The sequence below is a fragment of the Rhincodon typus genome, chromosome 3 (genome assembly GCF_021869965.1).
Source record: "Rhincodon typus isolate 14 chromosome 3, sRhiTyp1.1, whole genome shotgun sequence".
NCBI lineage: Eukaryota > Metazoa > Chordata > Chondrichthyes > Orectolobiformes > Rhincodontidae > Rhincodon > Rhincodon typus.
The window spans coordinates 88,539,086-88,561,469 of NC_063334.1; the positions used below are offsets into that span (position 1 = coordinate 88,539,086).

At 40.2% G+C, this 22,384-nt stretch overlaps 1 protein-coding gene across 3 annotated transcripts in view; it reads left to right on the forward strand.

Moving 5' to 3' along the window:
- Positions 1-19,804, forward strand: part of ccnh (cyclin H) — a 41,081-nt gene extending 21,277 nt beyond the window's left edge. For all 3 annotated transcript variants that reach the window (XM_048619486.1, XM_048619503.1, XM_048619495.1), the window contains exons 6-10: positions 3,754-3,917; positions 6,029-6,099; positions 12,052-12,163; positions 17,572-17,632; positions 19,338-19,804. In XM_048619486.1, the coding sequence (XP_048475443.1) occupies positions 3,754-3,917; positions 6,029-6,099; positions 12,052-12,163; positions 17,572-17,632; positions 19,338-19,376 (447 nt within the window). In that variant the 3' untranslated portion in view covers positions 19,377-19,804. The remainder of the gene's footprint in view (positions 1-3,753; positions 3,918-6,028; positions 6,100-12,051; positions 12,164-17,571; positions 17,633-19,337) is intronic.
- The last annotated feature ends 2,580 nt before the right edge of the window (positions 19,805-22,384 follow it).

Genomic DNA, 22,384 nt, shown 5'->3' on the forward strand with positions numbered 1-22,384 from the left:
CTTTCCTCAGAACCCTGAGTTCTGGGGAAGGGTCACTTGACCCAAAACGTTAACTCTGATTTCTCTCCACAGATGTTGCCAGACCTGCTGAGCTTTTCCAGCAATTTCTGTTTTTGTTTCTGAATTACAGCATCTGCAGTTCTTTCTGTTTTTATGAGGAGAAATTACGTCTGTCAACGGGCCATGAATCTATGGAGTTCATTACTCCAGAGCGCAATGGATGGTGGGACGGTAGGTAAATTTAAGGAGAAGATACTGGTTTTCAAGTAGTAATGGATTGAAGATTATGGACAGCAGGCATCAAAGTGAAGTTGAGGCTGAGATGAGATCAGCCTTTATCATATCAAAACGGTGGAGCAGGCTCGAAGGGCTGAATTAGCTCTTGTTCTTAATTCTTGTGTTTCTTAGGTAATAGCATTGAGAGGCGATAATAAGGATCTTGTGTTGTAGTGATAGTGCCCTATCTCTGGGCCAGAAGGTCTGGGTCAAGTCCCATATGACCTAGAGTTTTGTCACACACACCCAAACTGACTGACTGATTAAAAATACCTAGAGAGGATATATGCTTTTGCTCTCTACTCTTGCACCACAAGCACCACCCCACATTTTTGTTGGAGTGACAATTTCTTCATACAAGACCTAAATTTTGCATTGTTAACCTATCTAAAAGTTTCAAGGATCTATCTGTGTATTGATTACAATTTGTAATTGCATTGGAAAAGCAGCAATAAATCACATGACTGTTGAGGTTGGTTGGCTCGCCGAGCTGGTTTGTTGTTCCGCAGACGTTTCGTTACCATGCTTGGTAACATCCTCAGTGCAGCCTCTGATGAAGCGTCAGTGTGTTTTCCTGCCTGGCTTTTGAACTCTGGGGTCTGTTGCGATGGATTGCCTCACTTCCGGGTTTCCTCCATAGTGGAATGTATATGGGGTCCAGTTCAATGTGTTTATTAATAGCCTGCTTCGTGCAGTGCCATGCTTCCAGGAATTCTTGTGCTTGTCTCTGCCTAGCCTGTCCCAGGATCTTGGTGTTGTCCCAGTCGAAATGGTGGTTTTCCTTGTCCATGTGGATTGAGATGAGTGAGTATTGGTCGTGTCTTTTTGTAGCCAGTTGGTGTTTATGTACTCTTGTTAGTTTCCTTCCTGTTTGTCCGATGTAGTGTTTCTCACAGTCTCTGCAGGAGATCTTGTAGATGACATTGGTCCTGTCCATGGCGGGGAGTGGGTCTTTAGTTCGGGTGAACACTTGTCGTAGGGTTGATGTGGGTTTGTGCGCCATTCTGGCCACAAGATGGTAAGGGTAATGATAAACGACGCACACAACCAGCTCCACAAATACAACAGAGAAATTACGTGCCAAAAAACGTTATTCCAGGAAGCTACCAATCAAGACTGGACAATCGACATGAAACGAGCCATTAACATCAGCCGACAGACCACAAGAGCCAAGAAAAGACAGACCCTGCAAGACAAGCTAACCACACTTACCCACAAAAACTACAACAACAGAACTGACACATGGATAAGGAACCTCTGACAGTAAACTGACAGACGCGGAAAAAACCGTTCTCACCCGGGGACTGAACTCCAACTACAGGGATGCCAACAAAACGGAATGGCTAGCTACACTGGAAGCCACACTCAAGACCAACAATATCAACGAAGAAACACAACAAACTATAAGACAGACGGTAGTCCTGACACTAACCAGAAAGAGGGAACCCAACACCCTCAACACACGGGAAAGACAAGCCCTGGACAGATTTAAAGAAGGACGAGAACATCACTATACTATCTGCAGACAAAGGGTGCATGACAGTGATAATGAATAAAAAGGACTACATCTCCAAAGCACAAGCACTGCTCGCCGACGAGAACACGTACTGGCCAGTACAAACTGACCTGACCCCACAACTAGGCAACAAAATCCTATACACGCTACAAAGACTTAAACAAACAGGACAGATCAACAAAGCAGACTTCTTAAGAATGAAACCCGAAGGAAACAACACACCCCAATTCTACGGCCTCCCTAAAGTGCACAAACCGGAAGTCCCTCTCAGACCCATAGTCTCCCTACCGGGCACTCCATTGCACAGATTAGCCAGAGAACTACAAAGAAGACTCAAGCACCTAGTCAAAAAATCACCCTACTCCATCCACTCAGCCCAAGAATTCCTCAACTCCATCAAAGACATAAAGATAGAGGACGAAGGGACCATGATATCGTTTGATGTCACCGCCCTATTCTCGTCAATAGACATACCACTAGCAAAGGAAACAATGACAACACTACTTGAACAAGAACATGACCCCAGTGAAACCATCTCCAAGGACAACATGCTTAAACTACTGGACCTATGCCTGTCCACCCACTTCACCTTCAACGGCCAAACATACGAGCAAATCAACAGGACACCCATGGGATCGCCTATCTCCAGACTCCTAGCAGAAGCAGTGATGCAAAGACTGAAAAGGACTGCCCTTCCGCAAATCCAACCTAAACTATGGATTGCTACGTAGACGACACCTTTGTCATCATTAAACAGACCAAATTAGAAGAGACACACAAACTCATAAACAATACCCTCACTGGAATAAAGTTCACCAGAGAGGAGGAGAAGAACAAACAACTCCCATTCCTGGACGTCATGGTAGAGCGCAAGACAAATGGGGAACTGCAAACAAAAGCACACCGAAAAGCCACACGCACAGACCAGGTATTGAACTTCAATAGTAACCATCCCAGCACACACAAACGAAGCTGCGTGCGAACACTATTTAAAAGGGCAACAACACACTGCAGCAACATGGAACTACGCCAAGAGGAGGAGGAATACCTCTTCCAAGTGTTAAGGATAATGGATATCCAAAGAACTGGGTCAGAGATGCCTACAGGAACAGCATCAGAAAGATTCTACATGCCCCAACACACTCATCACACTACCCTACATCAGGAACACGTCAGAACTCACCACAAGACTTCTGCGACCGCTAGGCATCAGAGTGGCACACAAGGCCACATCAACCCTACGACAAGTGCTCACCCGAACTAAAGACCCACTCCCTGCCATGGACAGGACCAGTGTCATCTACAAGGTCCCCTGCAGAGACTGTGAGAAACACTACATCGGACAAACAGGAAGGAAACTAATAACAAGAGTACATGAACACCAACTGGCTACAAAAAGACACGACCAATACTCACTCATCTCAATCCACATGGACAAGGAGAACCACGACTTCGACTGGGACAACACCAAGATCCTGGGACAGGCTAGGCAGAGACAAGCATGAGAATTCCTGGAAGCATGGCACTCCACGAAGCAGGCTATTAATAAACATATTGAACTCGACCCCATATACATTCCACTACAGAGGAAACCCGGAAATGAGGCAATCCATCGCAACGGACCCCAGAGTTTAAAAGCCAGGCAGGAAAACATACTGACGCTTCATCAGAGGCTGCACTGAGGATGTTACCAAGCACGGTAACGAAATGTCTGCGGAACAACAAACCAGCTTGGTGAGCCAACCAACCTCAACACCCACAACCCGAGCTACAAATTTACTCCAAAACCTTAGAAATCACATGACTTTTTTCCCCCAAATAAGAATGGATGATTTCTGTTGAGTTTCAGATTTGAAAAGAAAAAATGACTTTTTTAAAAGATGAATTATTACATTGGTAAGAGATGAAAGTTGTGGAAATACATTTCTCTCGATAATTATTGCTGTTTCCTTTCTGTTTAGGCTCGATGCTCAGTGGTAGAAAATCCAGAAGCCTTGCGAAAAACGGCAGATGAGTTTCTGAGCAGAGCAACTACAACTGATGCTGGTCTTCTCTTTACACCATCACAAATAGCAATAGCAGCTATTCATTTCAGTGCCTCCAGGGCAGGCATTAATCTGGATAGGTACTGGTACCCTTCAGTATTTCAACTTGAGATATTTGGGTCAAGACAAACTGCAGATAATTCAATGAGTTGCTTGAGGATAACTTGAAATGAGTGTTAGTAATAGAGGAAAATAGCAAGCTGAATTATTGTTACACTGGATATAAAACCTTAAATGTGCAGGAAGTGTTTTTTTTCCACGATCTGGGAGGTTGATTACGTATTAAATAAGGTGGAAATACCATGGAGGAATTAGTAATGGAAGTTATACTTAGTTTGTTGTATATTGTTTGATGAATGAAATTCTGGAGTTCTAGACAATTCCACATGGTTTAAAAATTTGTAAGCAGTTGTGACTTTGGCAAAACTTCAGAATATATCTGAGGTTAGAATCAAATCAGCTGTGATCTTATTGGATGGTGGAGCAAGCTTGAAGGATCGAGTGGCCTACTCTTGTTCCTTATTTGTATGTTTCTGGTACTTTCTGTACTTACTGGTTTGCGGATCCTGGCTTGATCCTAACATCCTTAATTATGAACAATTAATTGTTATGAAGCTCCTTCATTATTAATGTTTTGGGAATTCATGTTTAAGGCATTGTGTTAATTTGACGTACTGAGCAAGTACTTGGTTTTTAAACATGGAAAGGGCACTGGGACACTCTTTATCTTCAAAACTATTTATTAAAATTTCATGGTTTAGGCTAACTAAACCGCCAAGTCTGTGGAACCACTGAATTCACTGGAAATCACATGTCTGCGTTTATAGCTGTCATAAGCTGTGGCAATTGTTATATTGCTGGGAATTCCAACGTGCTACAGCCTGCTGTGAAATGGAGGGGTGAAGGGGAGAGAGCAAGCATGAGAGAGAGAGAAAAACTACTTTGCTTATTCTGTGCTTTTCTGAGGAGGAGTCCAGTGTGAGACTGAAAAAAGAATACAGTTGTTACTGCTGAAAAAAACTCTTGACTCCTTAACAAATCTTGAATGAACTATGATCCAGTGATGGTTGTCTATGTTTTGTAGCACCATTTATGTGTACTAGGAATCTGACTAAAAGCCATCTTATTCTCTCCATCAGGTACTAATCATAATTGGCCAAAGTGATTTTCTTAAATTCAAGGTTAATCTCTGTGGAGAAAGTTCTTAATTTTTAAAAAAAATTGGGGGGTGTGTTGGGATTATTTAAAGGGGCAAGTATTTTTACTTTCATATTTCAAACTCTTATTCAGTAAAGATGTGAAGCAGGTTGAGTCCTATTGTCACACTAAATCAGTAATTGTTGTTTTTCAAAGCAACCGAAGTGATGAATCTTTTTATTGTAAACCTAATATAGCTAAAGTATATAATTGGCCATTTCAATAACTAGGTAAAGCATTTACACTTATATTGTGAGTTACGAAATAGTGAGACTAGAAGAGACTATACTCTCGTCCAACCTCAGTTGTAGCACAATGCAGATGACTGTACCTAAGAAATACAGGACTGTTTATAATTTTTTTATCACAACAGTATGCAGAATGATTTCTGGAATTTGTAGAACATTTAAGACCATAAAAAAAGTAGGAACAGGAGTAGGCTGTTCAGCCCCTGGAGCCTGCTGTGCAATTCAGTAGAATCCTGGCTGATCCAACATTCCTCAAACCCACACCACTTTATTGCATTTTCCCTGTATCCCATGATTCTCCTACTGATCAAGAATCTATCTCCCCCTTAAGTATACACAAGGACTCCGCCTCCACAGCTCTCTGTGACCAGAATTCCAATGATTCATAACCTTCCGAGAGAAGACATCCCCCTCATCTCAGTCATAAATTGTCACCTCTTTATTCTGAGACTACTCAAACAATTGTAATGAAAATAGCGTGGGTGAATTTTCTAAGGGGTTATTATAACTTCTAAGGAATATAAAAGCTGAGAGATGTAACCTGAGCATTTTTGTTTTGGAAGCAATAGATTCTGATCGATCTGCTGAAATTTTTCTTCATAACGTTTTGTTATTTGTCACTGTTGGAGACAGTTGTGTTTGCTGTTTTTGACACTTTATTATATTGACATGAGTAAATTTCATATACTAGCAATCATTTAACTATTGTATTAATCTTTGTTTTAATTTTGTATTTCGTACTTTAGCTACTTAACAGAATGCCTTATGCTAAAAGACAACAATGAATGCCTGTCAAAACTGGTTGAAGTAATCAGATGTAAGTAATCTTGCACAGTTTCTATGGTAGATTGAATTTACATTACCTGAAATGGTTGCTACTAAATTGAGATTAATTAGCTGTGTAATTTGACAGTTTTTGCTTCAGTGTAAACAAGTTTCATGGAGACATTTTAAAAGTTCAATTATAGTATTTGGAATATAGTTCTGCCAATGCCCCATTAATCTCACTTCAAATTCCCTTCTCAGCATTAGACTGCTAAAGCACAAACAATGGGCCATAAAGTCTGCCTAATCCAAATTTCTATTTTGTTTTAGTGTTCTTAGTTTTTAAGAAATTGTAGTCCAATTTTCAAAGAATGTCTGCCCAATGCTACATCAATTTACAGTAGAGAATTCCAAATTTTTAACACCCTTTGTGTAAATATTTTATTCTAACCTTTAATTCTTTTTTCCAACTACTATATCTTCGTTTTCTAGCATTATTATATTGCTGATGATCACTATTTAACCTAACCTAATTTCATAATATTTTAAACCTCATAATTTTATCATCTCTGATTAGTCACAATTCTTCAAGTCAAACTTTAAAACTGTAACTTCTTATCCAAGGTCTGTTTATCAATCTACACAGTACTTCCTTCAATTTTTTTATATATCTTTCCTATCTCAGATTACAGGCAATGGAACCAGAAGGTTGCCACGAAATACGTGGTCCCTATGGCAGGTCTTTGAAAGACCTATCGAATAAGTCCTACCCTCTGCTCGTCCCTTTATTCTCCAACAATTTTCCTTTGCAAACAATATTTTACAACGAAGGTTATTGTTAGTTGATGAAAATAGTTAAATGATGTGCATGTGGACTTCTGAAAGGTGTTCAATTAAAGAATCCCAATAGACATTAAAAGATTTGAAGTGAAATTAATGGGGCATTGGCAGCTTGGGTAGGGACAGAAAACCGGACAATATTACTGGCTGATTGTAAACCTCACTTCTATTTGTAAACAGTGATATTCCTTAAAGATTGAGAGAGGGAGACTAATGCTCTTTTTAAATATGTATTTATGTTCTGGATTTAGATATAAAGGGCACGATTTTAACCTTTTGAGAATGATATGAAACTCAAAAATATATTGCATAGGGAGAAGGGTTTTAGCTAATTTTAAGAGGGCATTGACTGTTAAAATGAGCAGATGCAGTGCTGATGAAGTTTAATGTAGAAATTATGGGGTGCTTATATTTATAAGCAGGGACTTTGGCTTCCTTGGTTTTGTATCCATTCTAAAGCTTTACAGCTTTTCAGTTAGGCCTCAGCTGGAGTTAATGTGGACAGTACTAAGCATCACACTCTAGGAAGGATGTCACGATCTTTTGATAGAATGTAGAGAATGTTTATCAGAATGAATTAGAGAGAGAGATATTTATGTAGAGTAGAGAAGAGAAGTTGAATTGTTCTAGGAGCACAGATAGTCAAGGGGAATTTTAAAGCTTGTGTTCAAAATTGCAATAACCAGCGCGCGCATGTGCACGCATAGACACACACAAAACACATACCAAAAGATGATGATAAGTCATTGGAAAATCAGTCGCAAGGTTGTTCAAGAACAGCAGATAGTGGAATGTTGATAGTTGAGCAGTCATTTTCAAAATTTTTCACTTGTTAGCTGAAATTCCTTTGTCCTGTTTCCTTTTGAATAGGTTTTCTAATTGGCTTCCAGAACTGAGTGAGAGAGTTCTTTACTTGCCACACAGCCTAGTGGATGACTTTCACAGTACACTTGTGCTCGAGTGCAGATAGTAGACACAAGTACCTCATCCCATTATCGCATGCAGACCGGCGTTGACACTCTCCTTTAAGTTCTATCCTTGTACATTCTTGAAAGGGGAAACCATATGTCTGTCACCCAGATGCACTGGATTTAATTCTGTTGTCCTCTTTTGGTTGTATCTCTGAATTACATAAAAACTTTTCTTAAAAAGACAAGTCCAGTATGTCTGTAGGTGGTCGGGGTTATGATCTGTGGTCGTGACAAAATGTGAGGGATTTTAATAGAATAAATAAAAAGAAATCTTTTTATCCCAGTAGTATGATGATCATTAACTGAAGGATACATATTTAGCATAATAAGTACCAGAGAGGAGATGACAGTTTTAATGCCACATGTGAATGCAATTTGGAATTCACTGCAGTGAAGGCAGTTTCATTAGCTTTTAGGAAAATGTTGCTTCCTTTTTCAAGTAAATATCCAAATATGGCTATGGGAAGAAAGCAAAGAAGTGGAACTTCTAAAAAGTTGGTAGAGGCAGGAGGGCCAAATAGACTCCCCTTGCATTCTGAGTTTTTGTGATTCCAATTTGATTCTCCCTCCATTCCAGCCCATCGTAATACTAGTCGCAACCTACCTAATAGGTCTCTTGTTGATTGTCTGTCTGTATTCACTCCTCCTAGGCTTATTTCACTTGTTGGGTCAAGATCCTGAATTTATTTTCCAAATTAACTAAGTCAAGGCTATTGACCACTGACACCCCTGCCCCGAATGTTGTGGCTAGACCATTAAGGAGTTCCCTTTTCTTTAATTTATTAACTGTTTGTGGGTCCCATCTACACATACCACATTGTCTGGTGAGTCGTACCACAGGTATTCTGGTATGTTTTCAGTAGTGCCTGCGTTACATTTTTGGACACGGTCATTATAATAGTTGTACGCTATATACAATAAATGCTCTAAGGGTTGCATCGCTTTCTTGGAGTAGCTACTCTGGTGCACTTACCAAAAAAAGTAATTTCTGTAAATATCTTGGTCAACTTTCTGACATCATGTTCCACATAACATTTTGAAATTGTCAAATCGTTGCAATTGTTACCCATTCCTGGCTCCCCTTTTTTTTAAGGAGAAAACAGTAAGGGCAATAGAATAAATTTGCCCTGTATGGGGATAGCAGCTTGTGCACTTGTGGCTGGGGACCTTTAAGGCTGTTTCCATTACGGAGTTGCCCCTGTCATCAGCGTATAAGCCACGGCTTGTTTTCCTTCCAGCTGTTGTTGCCAAGATGGGAACCTGGATGTTGGCCCCTTTTTCCAAACTTCCCAGTGCCAAGTTGGAATTTTAGGTGCCCAACAGTCCCGAATGAAATGGCCGGTTTGGCCATAGTTATAGCGCAGATTGGGTTTTGGGATTAACTTGGGAGCGTTATCCACTTCTGGAGGCAGGGGACTTGTATGGACAGGGAGTCTGTCTGGGACTCCTTAGCGAATACCTGCCTCTTCTATCATTTCTCCATGTTGGAGGGGGCTATAGGAAGTCCAGACCACACTTATGTGCATGGGCTGTGGTTTCAGCTGTGGGTTAGGGGTGGCAGTTGAAGGTGCAGTCATCTAGGAGAAAGGCAGCAGGGACCCCCATTTGTGGGGCAGAGGTGGATTGAGTGTCAGTTGGGGCCTCTTGTTCTCTCCCTGGGGAGGTAGAAACCCAAAGGCACACATTATCCCATTCTGGGCGGAGACTTGGTTCGCTAGGGACAGTATTTGTTCCTGGCACTTTGAATGCTCCATACTAGGGCTTGATGTGCATTGCTCTGCATTGCAGGCTTGGACAACCTATATGGCTGCTTGAAACTCCCTACCCTGTCATTCCAGTTTGTCAATGTTTGCTGAGGCTGCCTCTCGGTCCTCAGTGGCCCTTCTGTCATTAGAACAGGCTCTTTCCAGTTGTGACTGCAACTGTCCTGTATGAATCAGATTTTTCGGTATTCTGGTGTCCTGCTCTTTAACAAGTGTTAACTTCTCCAGTTCATCAGTAGTGATTTTCTAATCGGTCCCACAGCAATCTAATATCAACTAGTCGTCTACGGTATTCTTGTAGACTACATGCTATTGCTATTGCTGTGGTTATCTTAGTGGCCGCCTTCCCTGATCTGTCATTTGTTTCTTGTCGTATGTGTTGGACCATGGAACCTGTGGTCCAGGGCCACCCAAGGCTGCTACAGAATTCTGTCCATTTGGGCCACTTCCTTTTAAAAAGGTATTGTCTGAGAGTGTACTCCCATGTCGGACAAGTGGAAACTTGTCCTATTTTGCTAGCAAGCATATTATTGCAGTGTTCATTACTGGATTTCTCTTAAAAGTAGTTTCCTCAATTCTTTGGAACTCAAAGGTCCTTCAACTCTGTTGAACTTAAAATAAAGTTCCTTTGACTCTGAAAGTAAAGAATGACTTTCGCTCAACTCTGTCCCCACCAAATATTCTTGGGATAGGGGAAACAAGATGTCAAAATAGAGAGTAAATTTCCCTCTACTCATTCAAACTCTCAGTAAACTAAAAATCAATTCTCTTAGCTTTATCCCCATCGAACACTCCCAGAACCAGGACAACAAGGGTTTAAAATTCAGAGGAAAATTTCTTCTACTCATTGGAAGTAAAAGTAAATGAAATAAAGCTCCCCTCACATCAACCCTATCTGACACTTTTGGGACAGGGACAATGGAGGGTTTAAAATAAAAGCTCCTTGGTTTGTTCGAGGAGTCCGAAATGTCCCTAGGTTTTCACACGAGGCAAACATCTGTCCCCCTCTAGGCTGACTTCCTCACAGTCCCTCTGTATCGTATTACCTTTCTTCAGCTTATGCTTTGCCTGCTCTGGCTGTAGAACACCTGGCTTTTATTGTGCATGTCACAGTTTAAGGTACCTGGTTTACGGCTCACTGTGTGTGATCAGTGCCAGCCTCTCGCATATTCAGTTTATATCCTGACCTTCGCACGGGGCAGCTGCCCTCTTAACAACCAGCTCAGGCTGAACACGCAAGATACCAGGCAGTTTGGGTTCAAAGGACCATGAGGGTCGCTTCAACCGAAGCCTCTTAACATGGATGCTAAAGTTGGCTTTGTCTCTTCTTAAAACAATTTAAACACTAACTAGAATGTTATGAATGAATTTCTCTAGGTGTCCCACAGTACTAAAGCAGTCAAATGAATATGAACACAAGCTGGTATCCATGCAAAACAAAGTTACAATAACCTTTCTATATTAAACACGCTGTCTCTAATCCTATACGACACCTTAAAGTTACAGTAATTCCTGAGTCTCTTGTAGATTTACGCAGATGCTGTCTCTATGGGTCTGCATAGCTGCTTTCTTGCTTTCTTGCTTTCTTGCTTTCTTCCTCTGGATAGTCAGCTGCTCTCTGCCTCTTGCCATGCTGGTCTCCTCGGACCTTCCAATAGCCATCCCAAGAAGGTCTGCAGGTGAATCTTTTTTTTTGTATACCTTTTTAGATGGCTTTCTGGAACTTTCTATAGTTCTAGCCAATCAGGGAGATACACTTAATAGTTTGAAACAGAGGCAATCATTTGGATGACATGCTACTGTTAGATACTTTGTGTAGCAGGACCCCAGTACCTTTCTGTCTGGGCCCTCCTTTGTCTACTGGATTAGTTGTTGGGGGTTACTTGTTGAGGATAGTTGTTGAGGATAACTGTTGCTTTTATGTTATGATAATGTGATTAGTACCTGGCTGCTGTGTTTAGAGTGTGGGTTCTGTGATTTCAGAGTTTTACTTGGTCTTGCTGTTTGGCCAAGTTAGCAATCTGTGTTTTAGCAGCCAGGATAGCTGCTACACTGCCCTCTCCCACACCGCAATATTCATGTCCAAATAATTTATGCATACAGTACATAAGAGCAAGCCTGTCCATTCACCTGTGAGAAACATTCTTTGAGAAACTGTGTTTTTTGCTTTTACCCTTTGCTAATATACATCAACTCTACATTCTATGTTCCATTGACTTTGGTAAAAGCCTTTTCATTATAGTATCCAATATATACATATAAAGCACATACACGTGTTTTTTTTTTTAAAGAAACCGTGGCATTTTTATCTGGTAGTTCAATTACATTTTTTAAAACCCGAGTCCTATAATTTACATTTTAATGTTTTCTCTAAAAACTTGAGAGAAAGTTCTAATGCCATTATATTGTATGATGATTAATACTGAGCAGGTATAAAGACTCTGGTGAAGAAATATGAACCTCCCAAACCTGAGGAAGTGAATCTTCTGAAGCAGAAACTTGAACATATACATAGCTTGGATCTTGGCATCGTTACAAGTTTGTAAGTATTGACAAGAAGAAAGTAAAAATCAGTCAGGTTTCAATGACTTCATAAAAATCAGCTAGATTTTAGCTATATTGATAAGTCAAAGATGGTAGATAAAACTCTAATTGAGCAATGGAGGAGATAGTTTCAGCACAGAGAGAGAAAGTTAAATGAGAACCAGGCTGAACATAGAATGTTAGAGGCAAAATGTGAAAGGAAATTAGAAATCACTGCAGAGAGGCCAGTACCCCATCTCCAAGTCACCCTTCATTTACTTGTGCACAGTACACTGGCTGTTGCCAGCCAGCTCAGAGTCAGTTCCCAGAACTGAGGAGAATCTAAATACCCTGCTTATATTGGTCAGCCAATGCCTCCTGAATGGCCTAGGTTAACAACCCCAATCAAGTACCTTGTAGTTAACAAGGTCCACCTGGTTCCAATCACTACATCCCTCCCCCCACTAAGTCAGGGAATGTAGGCCTGGTCTATCTCTTGGAGCTTTTGCTGTGAGATTTTTGCCCCAGGTCCAGTTCCTCTGATTCAGACTCTGACATGGGCGGTGTGTACCGGACTGCAGTTCGTCTCTTGGTCCGGAGCTTCTCGGGAGAGTTTCCTTCTCTTCTTCCAACGGCAATGGTACTGAGGCTGCATCCATCTCGGACTCCAAAGTTTCCATGACACTAGATGGAGGGGGAGAACCTACGGTTTCTGACAGGCCTTCTGGCTGTTCTGAGGGGCCGGGTATGTTTTGCTCCTGCCCCATTTGCGAGCTAACAGCTTTCAGGTGATCCACATGTTTGTTCAGGACTATCTCACCTACCCAAACTTCGTAAGTCATGGGACCTGACCTTGCATCAACCTCACCTCATAACCAGACAGGGCTGTTTCCATGGTTCCGGCACCAAACTTCATCCTCTGAATTAAATTGTCTTTCTTGCTTTTAGGAGGCACGTGGCTGCCATTGGCGTTCCTTCAGCTGTTTCATCCTCCTCTTCCCCTGCTTCCCCCGCCACCAGGTCTGGGAACATTTAGTTTAATTTAGCAGGGAGTCTACTCCCCATCAGCAACTCTGTTGGAGTTATCTCTGTTGTTGCGTGAGGGGCAGTCCTATAAATGAACAGGAACTGGGACAGTTTGGTATCAAGTGACGCTGTAGGCTGCTTCTTTAAGCCTGCCTTCGTCGTTTGGACCACTCTTTCCACCAGACCATTGGACAATAGATGGTCCAATGTACCAAATGCCATTCAACTTCAAGAAATACTCATTCCTTGCTGGTAAATAACGTCCCGTAGTCCGTGACCAATATTTCCAGGAGTCTTTGTATCGCGACTGATACTTGCAGCTTCTCAGTTGTTATCCCGGAGTTTGCTGAATGGACTTTATGCACGTCCAACAACTTTGAATGGGCATCCACAATGACCAGGAAAATTCAACTCCTGAAAAGGACCGGCATAGTCAACATCTAACTGAGTCTAGACTTTACCTGCTCATCCCCATGAAGGTGGGACCGCTGCTGGTAGCATTTTTTTGTCATTGTTGACACTCTGGGCACTGTCCCACCAAGGCTGCTATGTTGGCATCCAATCCTGGCCACCAATTGTAGCTTCTTTCTAGCATCTTCATCTTGGAAACACTTGGATGATGGGTGGAGTTCAGCCAGTATCTGGTGCCACTCTTTATTCGGGACAATCTCTCTTGCTCCTCAAAGTATTATGCCAACTTCTACAGTGATCTGGTCTCGCTGGGTGCAGAAAGGTTTCAGTCCTGGTTGTAATGGCCCTCCTGTCTCCCCCATTACTAACAGCTACTTTAGTTTTGCTAAGACAGGATCTTTTTGTGTCCACGGTCAGATACCCTTATGAGTATTAATTGAAGTGCACTTCTGGGACTCCTTATCCTATTGCTGTTGCAAGTAGGTATGGTTCATGTCCACAGCAGGCCAAGCAGCATCATAGGAGCAGAAAGGCTGACGTTTCGGGCCTAGACCAGCCCCCAGCCCTGCACCTTGTTGTCTCGGATTCTCCAGCATCTGCAGTTCCTACTATCTATGGTTCATGTCCAGCCTTGTAAAGGACAGCAACCCCCCCACCCTGGCTATGGGCTATCCTAGGGTGTCTCTGCCCAGGATATGCCCTGTGTGAGATTCTGCAAGAGCCTACACTCAAATGGGATTCCCCAAGCTCTGTTGGACAGGTGAGGAAGTCCACTTCCATAGGGATGCCATGTAGCTCCCATGCTCCACTTGCTGCATTTTCTAATGACCAGGCCAGTTGTAGTGCCTGTTTGAAGTCTAGTTGGACTTCACCTAGTAGGTGCTTCTAATGATTGTCATTAATCCCAAATACCAAACGGTGTCTCAGCATCTCATTCAATGTTAACCCAAAATCACGTGCCTCTGCCAGTTGTCTCAGCCTTGTCAATAATCCTGATACAGAATTGTCTGGTTCTCTAACAGCCAAATAAAACCAATAGAGTCTCAGAATTAGAGAAGGTTTGGGGTCGTAATATTCCTTAACCAACTCCATCAACTCTTGAACAAGAACAGAAGTTGCTGGAAAAGCTCAGCAGGTCTGGCAGCATATAAAGAAGAAATCAGAGTTAATGTTCCGAGTCCGGTAACCTTTCCTCGTATGCTGCCAGACCTGCTGAGCTTTTCCAGCAACTTCTGTTCTTGTTACTGATTTACAGCATCTGCAGTACTTTCAGTTTTTATTTAGTATCCATCAACTCTTGGAAGGTTTTAGTGTCTGGTGCCTTTGGAAAGTTAAGCCTCTTGTAACCAAAAATGCTTTTTATCTACAAAACCATGCTTTTCATCTGCCCCAATGTCATTTGCTCAGAAAAAATATCACATTCTTTCCACATACTGGCCTAGTCTTTGATGGCAAGATTAAAGGAGTCCAGCTTCCCAAATAAAGGCATGAAGGCTTACCCCACCAACTCCAAGATAACAGTTGCAAGCGAATGTTTTCAGGCACATACTGTTTTCTTCTGTCAACACTGAAATAACTGCAGAGACCAATATCTTGTACCAAGTCACCCTTTACTTACTTGTGCACGCTTGTAGCCAGTCAGCTCGGAGTCAGTCCCCAGAACTGATTCTAATCCCCCGTTAATATTGGTCAGCCAGTACATCCTGATGGGCCCAGGTGAACAATCCCAATCAAGGACCTCTTACTCAGAGGTTCACCTGGTTCCAATCACTACAAACTTAAAATAGCTTCATAAAAATAGACACGTTAATAGAACGTTATTGTTTATTTTGAGGGTAATTGTGTACAGAAATAGGTAGATTATGCTTCAGTCATATTGGGCATTAGTGAAACCACATTAGAGTACTGTGCACCATATTGGTGGTCTTATTGTGGAAGAATGTAAATGTGTTGGAAGAACTTCAGAGAAGGTTTAATAGAGTAATACCTTGAATGGGTGGTTTCTTATGAGGAAGAGTTGGACAGGCTAGGCTTGTATTGCTAGAAGTCTAGAAAGGAAGCGATGACTTGATTGGAAAATGTAAGCACCCGAGAGGTCTTGGCAGGATGAATATGGAAAGGAGAATCTAAAATTAGGGGTTATTGATTTAAAACTAAGGGTTATCAGTTTTGAGACATAGGAATTTTTTTGTCTTACGATTGAGAGTCCTTGGAAGTTTTCCCAAAAGGAAGGTAACTTCAGAGTTTTTGACTATTCGTGCAGAGATAGATAGATAGATAGATTCTTGATATGCAAGGTGAAAGGTATCAGGAATTGGTGGAGTGATCAGAGCAGTCATGGTATTATTGAATGGCAGAGCATACTTGAGGGACGGAGTAGCCTACTCCTACTCTTAATTCATATGATCACATAAAATATGAGGAGACTGGCAGTTAACATTGAAGACATTTAGATAGGCTTCTATAGGCATATAAATCATAAGAATGTGGTAAAAAAAAAGTTGCCAATTGTTATCAAAGACAGGGGAGTTACATATGGAAGCAGATGGCATGGCTTAATGTGTAATTTGCATCTGCCTTTATCAAGGAAGAAGATGCTTCTAAAGTCATACTAAAAGAGGTTGGAATTCACATACTGAAAGGGTAAACAATTGATAAAGGAAGGCTGCTATACTTAAAAGTTGATAATTCACCCAGACCAGATGAGATGCATCCAAGGATACTGAAGGAAGTAGGGGTGGAAATTGTGGAGGCATTGGCCATAATTTTCTAATCCTGTCTAGATGTAGAATGGTGTCAGAGGACTGGAAGTACTAAATATTACACTTTCGTTCAAAAAAGGGACGTTAAGAATAACCCAGGAAACAGACCAGCCTGTTTCACCTTGGTAGTGAGAAAGCTTTTACAAAGTATAATGCATCACAAAATTAAAAGTTATTGGAACAACTTTGGATTCATTTAAGGATTAGAAAATACAGCACTGATTTGTTAAGGGCAAATCATGTTTAATCAATTTTATTGCATTTTTTGAATAAGCAACAAGATGTTGATAAAGGTATGTGTGCATAGATTTTTTTCAATTTCGCAGAATGTGATACAAAATGATGCCGTTCGCCTCATTGTGTCTGCAGTGGCTCTGGGCACAAATTTCCTGAAGGCATTTGATAAAGTGCCTATTAACAGGCTTGTCAGTGAAGTGGAAATTCATACAATATAATGGACAGCGGCAGCATTGGTGCAATGTTGGCGCAGTGACAGGAAATGGAGATTGATGTTAAATGATAATATATAAACGTTTCCCATTTACTGATATTTGAATCCCAGCCTTTCTCAATATATATGAACAGCCTAGAGTTAGGAGTACGGGACAATTTCAAAATTTGCAGATGCACAAAACTTGAAAGTAGTGTGAACTGTAAAGTGAATCATGATAGACTTCGAGAGTGCATAGGCTAGTGGAATTGGTACATATTGCAGCATTTTTGTGCTGAATAATGTGAAATGATGATTGCATTTCTTTAAGGGTGCTTAACTGGAGCAAAGATCACATCGTAAGGAAAATAAGTGGATTAATAGATATCTAGACAACGATTGATAATATATTAATTTAGAAGATTCCAAACAATCAAAACCAGTTTATTTTCTACTGGCCATGAGTTTTTTCTGTTTTCTTATTTCTCTGATATTACATTGCTGATAGAGATTGAATGAGAAACACTTGGTTATGATGTGTCAGCTGGCATGAGATGTGGGACACCTTGATGAACCACTGGGCCTTTTACTTGTCCATCACTTCAGTGTGTTTGTTATCTGACTCTCAAATTACAGTTATGAGGCATATAAAATAATAATTGCACTGTTTTGTTTGGACAATTATATGCATTTTTTATTGCAGCTGGAGGAGATTTTTATACTTGTTTTCCATTTACATGTTACAGTATGCAGTCAGTAAGTATTTGTTATCCAACTTTGCTTCTCTGTTGAAAACAGAAGGAAGAGGAAAGGTTATGAGGAAGATGGAACAATTTCCAAAAAGTCAAAAGTGGAAGAGGTTAGTAAGGCTCTTTTGTAATGTAAAAACCAAAAGAACTGCGAACGCTGTAAATCAGAAACAAAAACACAAATTGCTGGAAAAGCTCAGCGGGTCTGGCAGCATCTGTGGAGAGAAATCGGAGTTAACGTTTTGTTAACTGAGGAAGGGTCACTCGACCTGAAACGTTAACTGTGATTTCTCTCCACAGGTGCTGTCAGACCTGCTGAGCTTTTCCAGCAATTTCTGTTTTGGTTCTTTTGTAATGTAGTTTGCTCAGCATTTTGCAGTAACATAAAGATTGCGTCACTAAAGAATGTACAAAATAATGTGAAATATCAACAGTTTGTTTCCTTAGTTTGTACGTTTTGTACATGGATAGTGTTCTTTAGATTGGACAGCATCAACTGTGGGTTGTCAGGTTAGGCTAGTCCTTAGAATCCTCAAAATCACTGATCGTATTGCATTGCTTGTTGACTGGATTAAAAAGTGAATGGAAAAAGCTAATGATGAAAGGAGGGTAGATCATGGGAAATGTCCTTCAGCTTCTGTCACAGGTTCGACAAGGAAGAAAAGTTACTACAGCAGTAGAAATGATTGTGCTATGAATTATGTTGATTATACCTCCATATTCAACAGATCCGTTAAGCAGAGACTCCTGAGATATACTAATACAGAACTACTCAAATCATTCATCAGCGTAGTGCATCACTGTCTTGATTGAAGCACAAATCTGCTTGAAGTGAGACTCTATATAATAACACTAATTGGGAAAATTTGGTCAGTATTATTAGGATGTTAATCTATTTGCACGCCCAGACTTTGGGTGCATGCTGTTAGGGTTATGGTTAACTAGAAAAGTACTGATATTGTTCATTGCCAATGTAAAAAAAAAAATGCTGTTCTGAATCTGGTTAGCTACTGACATTCACTATTATTGAAGATTCTACTCAATTACCTTCTCTGTTAACTCACTAAATCATAACTTGTGCTGATTTATATGTTTCCCAATCTGTCTCTTCATGAGACGAGAAAAGCAAATACCATTAACTTATGAGAAATTGTTTTTATTGAACATTCATGATCTCAAATAGTGCTCATACCATTATTGCTGAAATCTCTATCCATTGTTTTGTTAAACCTTAGCTTAATTCTTTAATGTTTTCTTTGTTGGCCTTCCATTGACTCCAACTACTCTAAAACTCAGTTGATTACATATTACATTTACCCATTACTACTATCCCCAGTGCCCCTCAATGAATGGAAATAAATAGCTTCACTTGAAAACCCTGCTTTCATTGCCTCGCTATGTTTCAACAACTATCTTCAGCCTTGGATAATGCACTACAGGCAGCATCCATGTTGCAAACAGGTTCCATTTTTAAGTCCATTCACAAGTCAATTTATAAACAAGTTGAAACACAATTCAGGACAATATAAAATAGCCACTCGTAAGTACTAGAAAATATTTGTGTGTTGGGCCTTTAAAATTACTATTAATACACCCTGCATGCATAAGTACGAGCGTTCATCTAAACCGGATGTTTGTAAATCCTGACCCCTTATATTCCAACTTGTCTATGTGTCTTGCTTCCTAAATCCTACTGCCTCTTCACTTCTATATCAATCTTTTAAGTAAAATTCTGATAATCTGTGGCTTTTATTTGTTTTATCTACTTTAAGTATTCTGGTATCATCAGACATTGCATTTCTGTCTTATTTATAGGAGGAATGGAGTGATGACGATCTAGCTGATGCAATGTAAGTTGCTGCTTGACTTACATTTTGGAAATATTCGTGGAGAAATAACTGCTGTGGTAGTCCTATTAGATATTTATTCTGAGGCATAACATCCAGACACGAGTTTTGACTCAACCAGGTTGTGCTTTTGGAAAGAAGAGTTATGATGCCAAATGAGGGAAACTAAGGCTGCAGACCGTAGGCGCAGGCAGTACATAGGATGCAACAGATTTTTTTTCTGCAAATGGCATTTGATAGTCTATTTATTTTTACCTAAACAAAAGACACAAAATGCTGAAAGTACTGTGACAAACATCAAAGGAAATTTTAAATGATTGCATTGCTGAGGTGTTTGATTTGTCAATATCAATACGTAATTTGTTTTGGAAGTATGTTTTACGTGTCCAATTTTCATTCCCTGTATTCAAAATAAAATTCATATTGTTTCCGTGACTTAAGCTTGGAATATTTTTTCAATATGTCCTTGGTCTTCTGAGTTTCAAGAAATTGAGTGAGAATAAGGGTTTTGATTTTGTTCATTGCTCAAAATATATGTTTTTAAAAAAGTTCTGTAGATTTGCCTGGCTGCAAATTTTATCTTGCATACCCTGCAAATAATACAGAAAAATAATTTTTTTACAATCTAAGGTTATGTGAAATTAATTTATGTTAATCCCATGACCTCTATCACAATACAGAATAACTGACTAGTGCAAAAGATTTCAGGTAGATAGTCTCCTCTTTCTATATACATCTTGTTAAACAGTTAAATCTGTAGCTTTATTAACCATTTTGATTTTGTTTAGATTTATGTATCTTTCTTTGCAACAGATTCGTTCCTATGAGTGTAAAGAAAATTAAGACTGGCCTTTCACATATTCAGTAGTCTCTTCAACTGTCGTTCAATATCAAGTTTAGCCTACAGGCAGGTTATTTGGGCTATTTCACTGTAAGTTCCGTAATCAATTGTAACTGAGCTTCCCAAATAGTATGAGAGCTTAGAGTTGTGAAATCTGAGGTAGTTGCCGAGGAGCTCAGACTGAATGTTAATAGCTGTAAGGCCCCTTTAAGTAATTGTGCTTTATTCTGTTGGTAGCTTGTCTTTGCAGACAGATCTTCAAGGTATGTTTGCTGCTGCAAAAAAGTCTGAAATATAAGGTTTTTCCTCCAAAAAGATGTACGTGCAGACTAAACAATTCCTCCCCAGCCACTTCTCTCCCTCACTCACCTGTTCCCTATTCAGGTGCTGAAGCCATCCCTTTTGTCCTTCTAAGGTGTCTCTCAGTTTGAAATGAGAAAATGTTTGGAAAGTACTGTCCTAACGTCTTAATAAATGGAAGAAACCATTATGCATAAAGGTTGTGCGTGTGTGTGGTACCTTTAACATAGTGTCCCAACGTATATCCAGCCAAAATCTCCCACTGAGCCACGTGAAGTTCGATTTTGAGGAGCATGTTAAGGAGTAAAGCAATGTGAAGAACTATATAGAGAATTGCACAGAATTGGACCTACAGATTTGAAAATACAACTGATGGCATGATGAAGGAAATTGGGGATACAGGACTGTCTACAATTGATGGAATAAATAAGTTAACTTTTGGAGTTGTAGATCTTTAGCTGGTAGTCCTGGATGATGTTAAGGAACATGAAGTTGGGTATTTTAAATGAGGCTATCCTGGACTATGAAACAAAGTCAGCCAATGTGCGCAGAAATGATGGGTAAAGCAGGATTTGGTGAGGCGATGTAAACTTCAACTGCAAAAAATTTTAATGCAGTGCAAAAGTTAAGTAAATGAAATATCCAGTAGTGAAATTATAGGCTGGAATTTTTAAAGAATGAGTTGTGTAATTTGAAAAATACATAGAAAACAAGAAATAAAAGCTAGAAAATAGACAATAAAGGAACGAGTAATTCCCAATGCAACCGTGTATTGAATAAAGTAGGTAATACCGTAAGAAACAAGAACAAGAGTAGGCTGTTTGCTATTCAGTAAGATCATGGTTGATCCGACATTCCTGCCCTTTTTCCTCAAAAGTCGATTCCCCTATTGATCAAGAATCGATCTCGGCCATAAATATATACAGGACTCTGCCCCCACAGCTTACTGTGGCAAGGTGTTCCAAAAACTCTCAACATCCTGTGAGAAGAAATCCCTTCTTCCCTTAGTCTTAAATTGGTGACCCTTTATTCTGAGTCAATGCCCCCTGGTCCTAGACTTTCCCATGAAGGGAAACATCCTCTCAGCACTTACCATGTCAAGCCCTTTAAGAATCCTGTATGTTTCAATGAGATCACCTCTCATTCTTCTAAACTCCAGTGAGTCCCAAACTGTTTAACTCTTGCTTATAAGACAATCCCTCCATACCAGGATCAGTGTGGTGAACTTACTCTGAATGGTTGACTGCTTTTTTTCCGTAGATGCCGCTGTTTCTGTTTTTATTTTGAACCTTCTCTGAACTGCTTCCAATGAAATAATACCTTTTCCCAAATAAGGGGACCAAAACTGCCCATAGTCCTCCAGATGTTGTCTTACCAGCAGTAAGATTTTTTCACTCTTATACTCCAACTCTCTTGAAATAAGGGTGAACATTCTGATAGCCTTCCTGATGAACTGCTGTATCTGTGTGCCGGTTTTCTACAATTTGCACACGAGTACCCCCAAGTACCTTTGTGTTGCAGTTTTTCTCTTTTTAAAAAATATTGTGTTTTTTTGTTCTCCTTTCCAAAATGAACAACTTCACATTTTCCCAAATTATACTCCATTTGTCAACTTGTTACCCACTTAACCCTATCAATATTTCTTTGTAAACTATTTGTATCTGTCATTTGGACATTTGGCTACAGTACATTTGTTTCCTTCCTCCAAGCCATTAATATATATTGTAAACCATTGCAGTCCTAGCACTGATCCCTGTGGAACCCACTGGTCACGGGTGGAAATAGGATTTCGGTTTTCCTGATTATAGGGCATTAGAAAAGGTGGGGTATTTGAAAAGGCTGGGCACAATTAGTTTTTTAAAAAAAAATGAGAA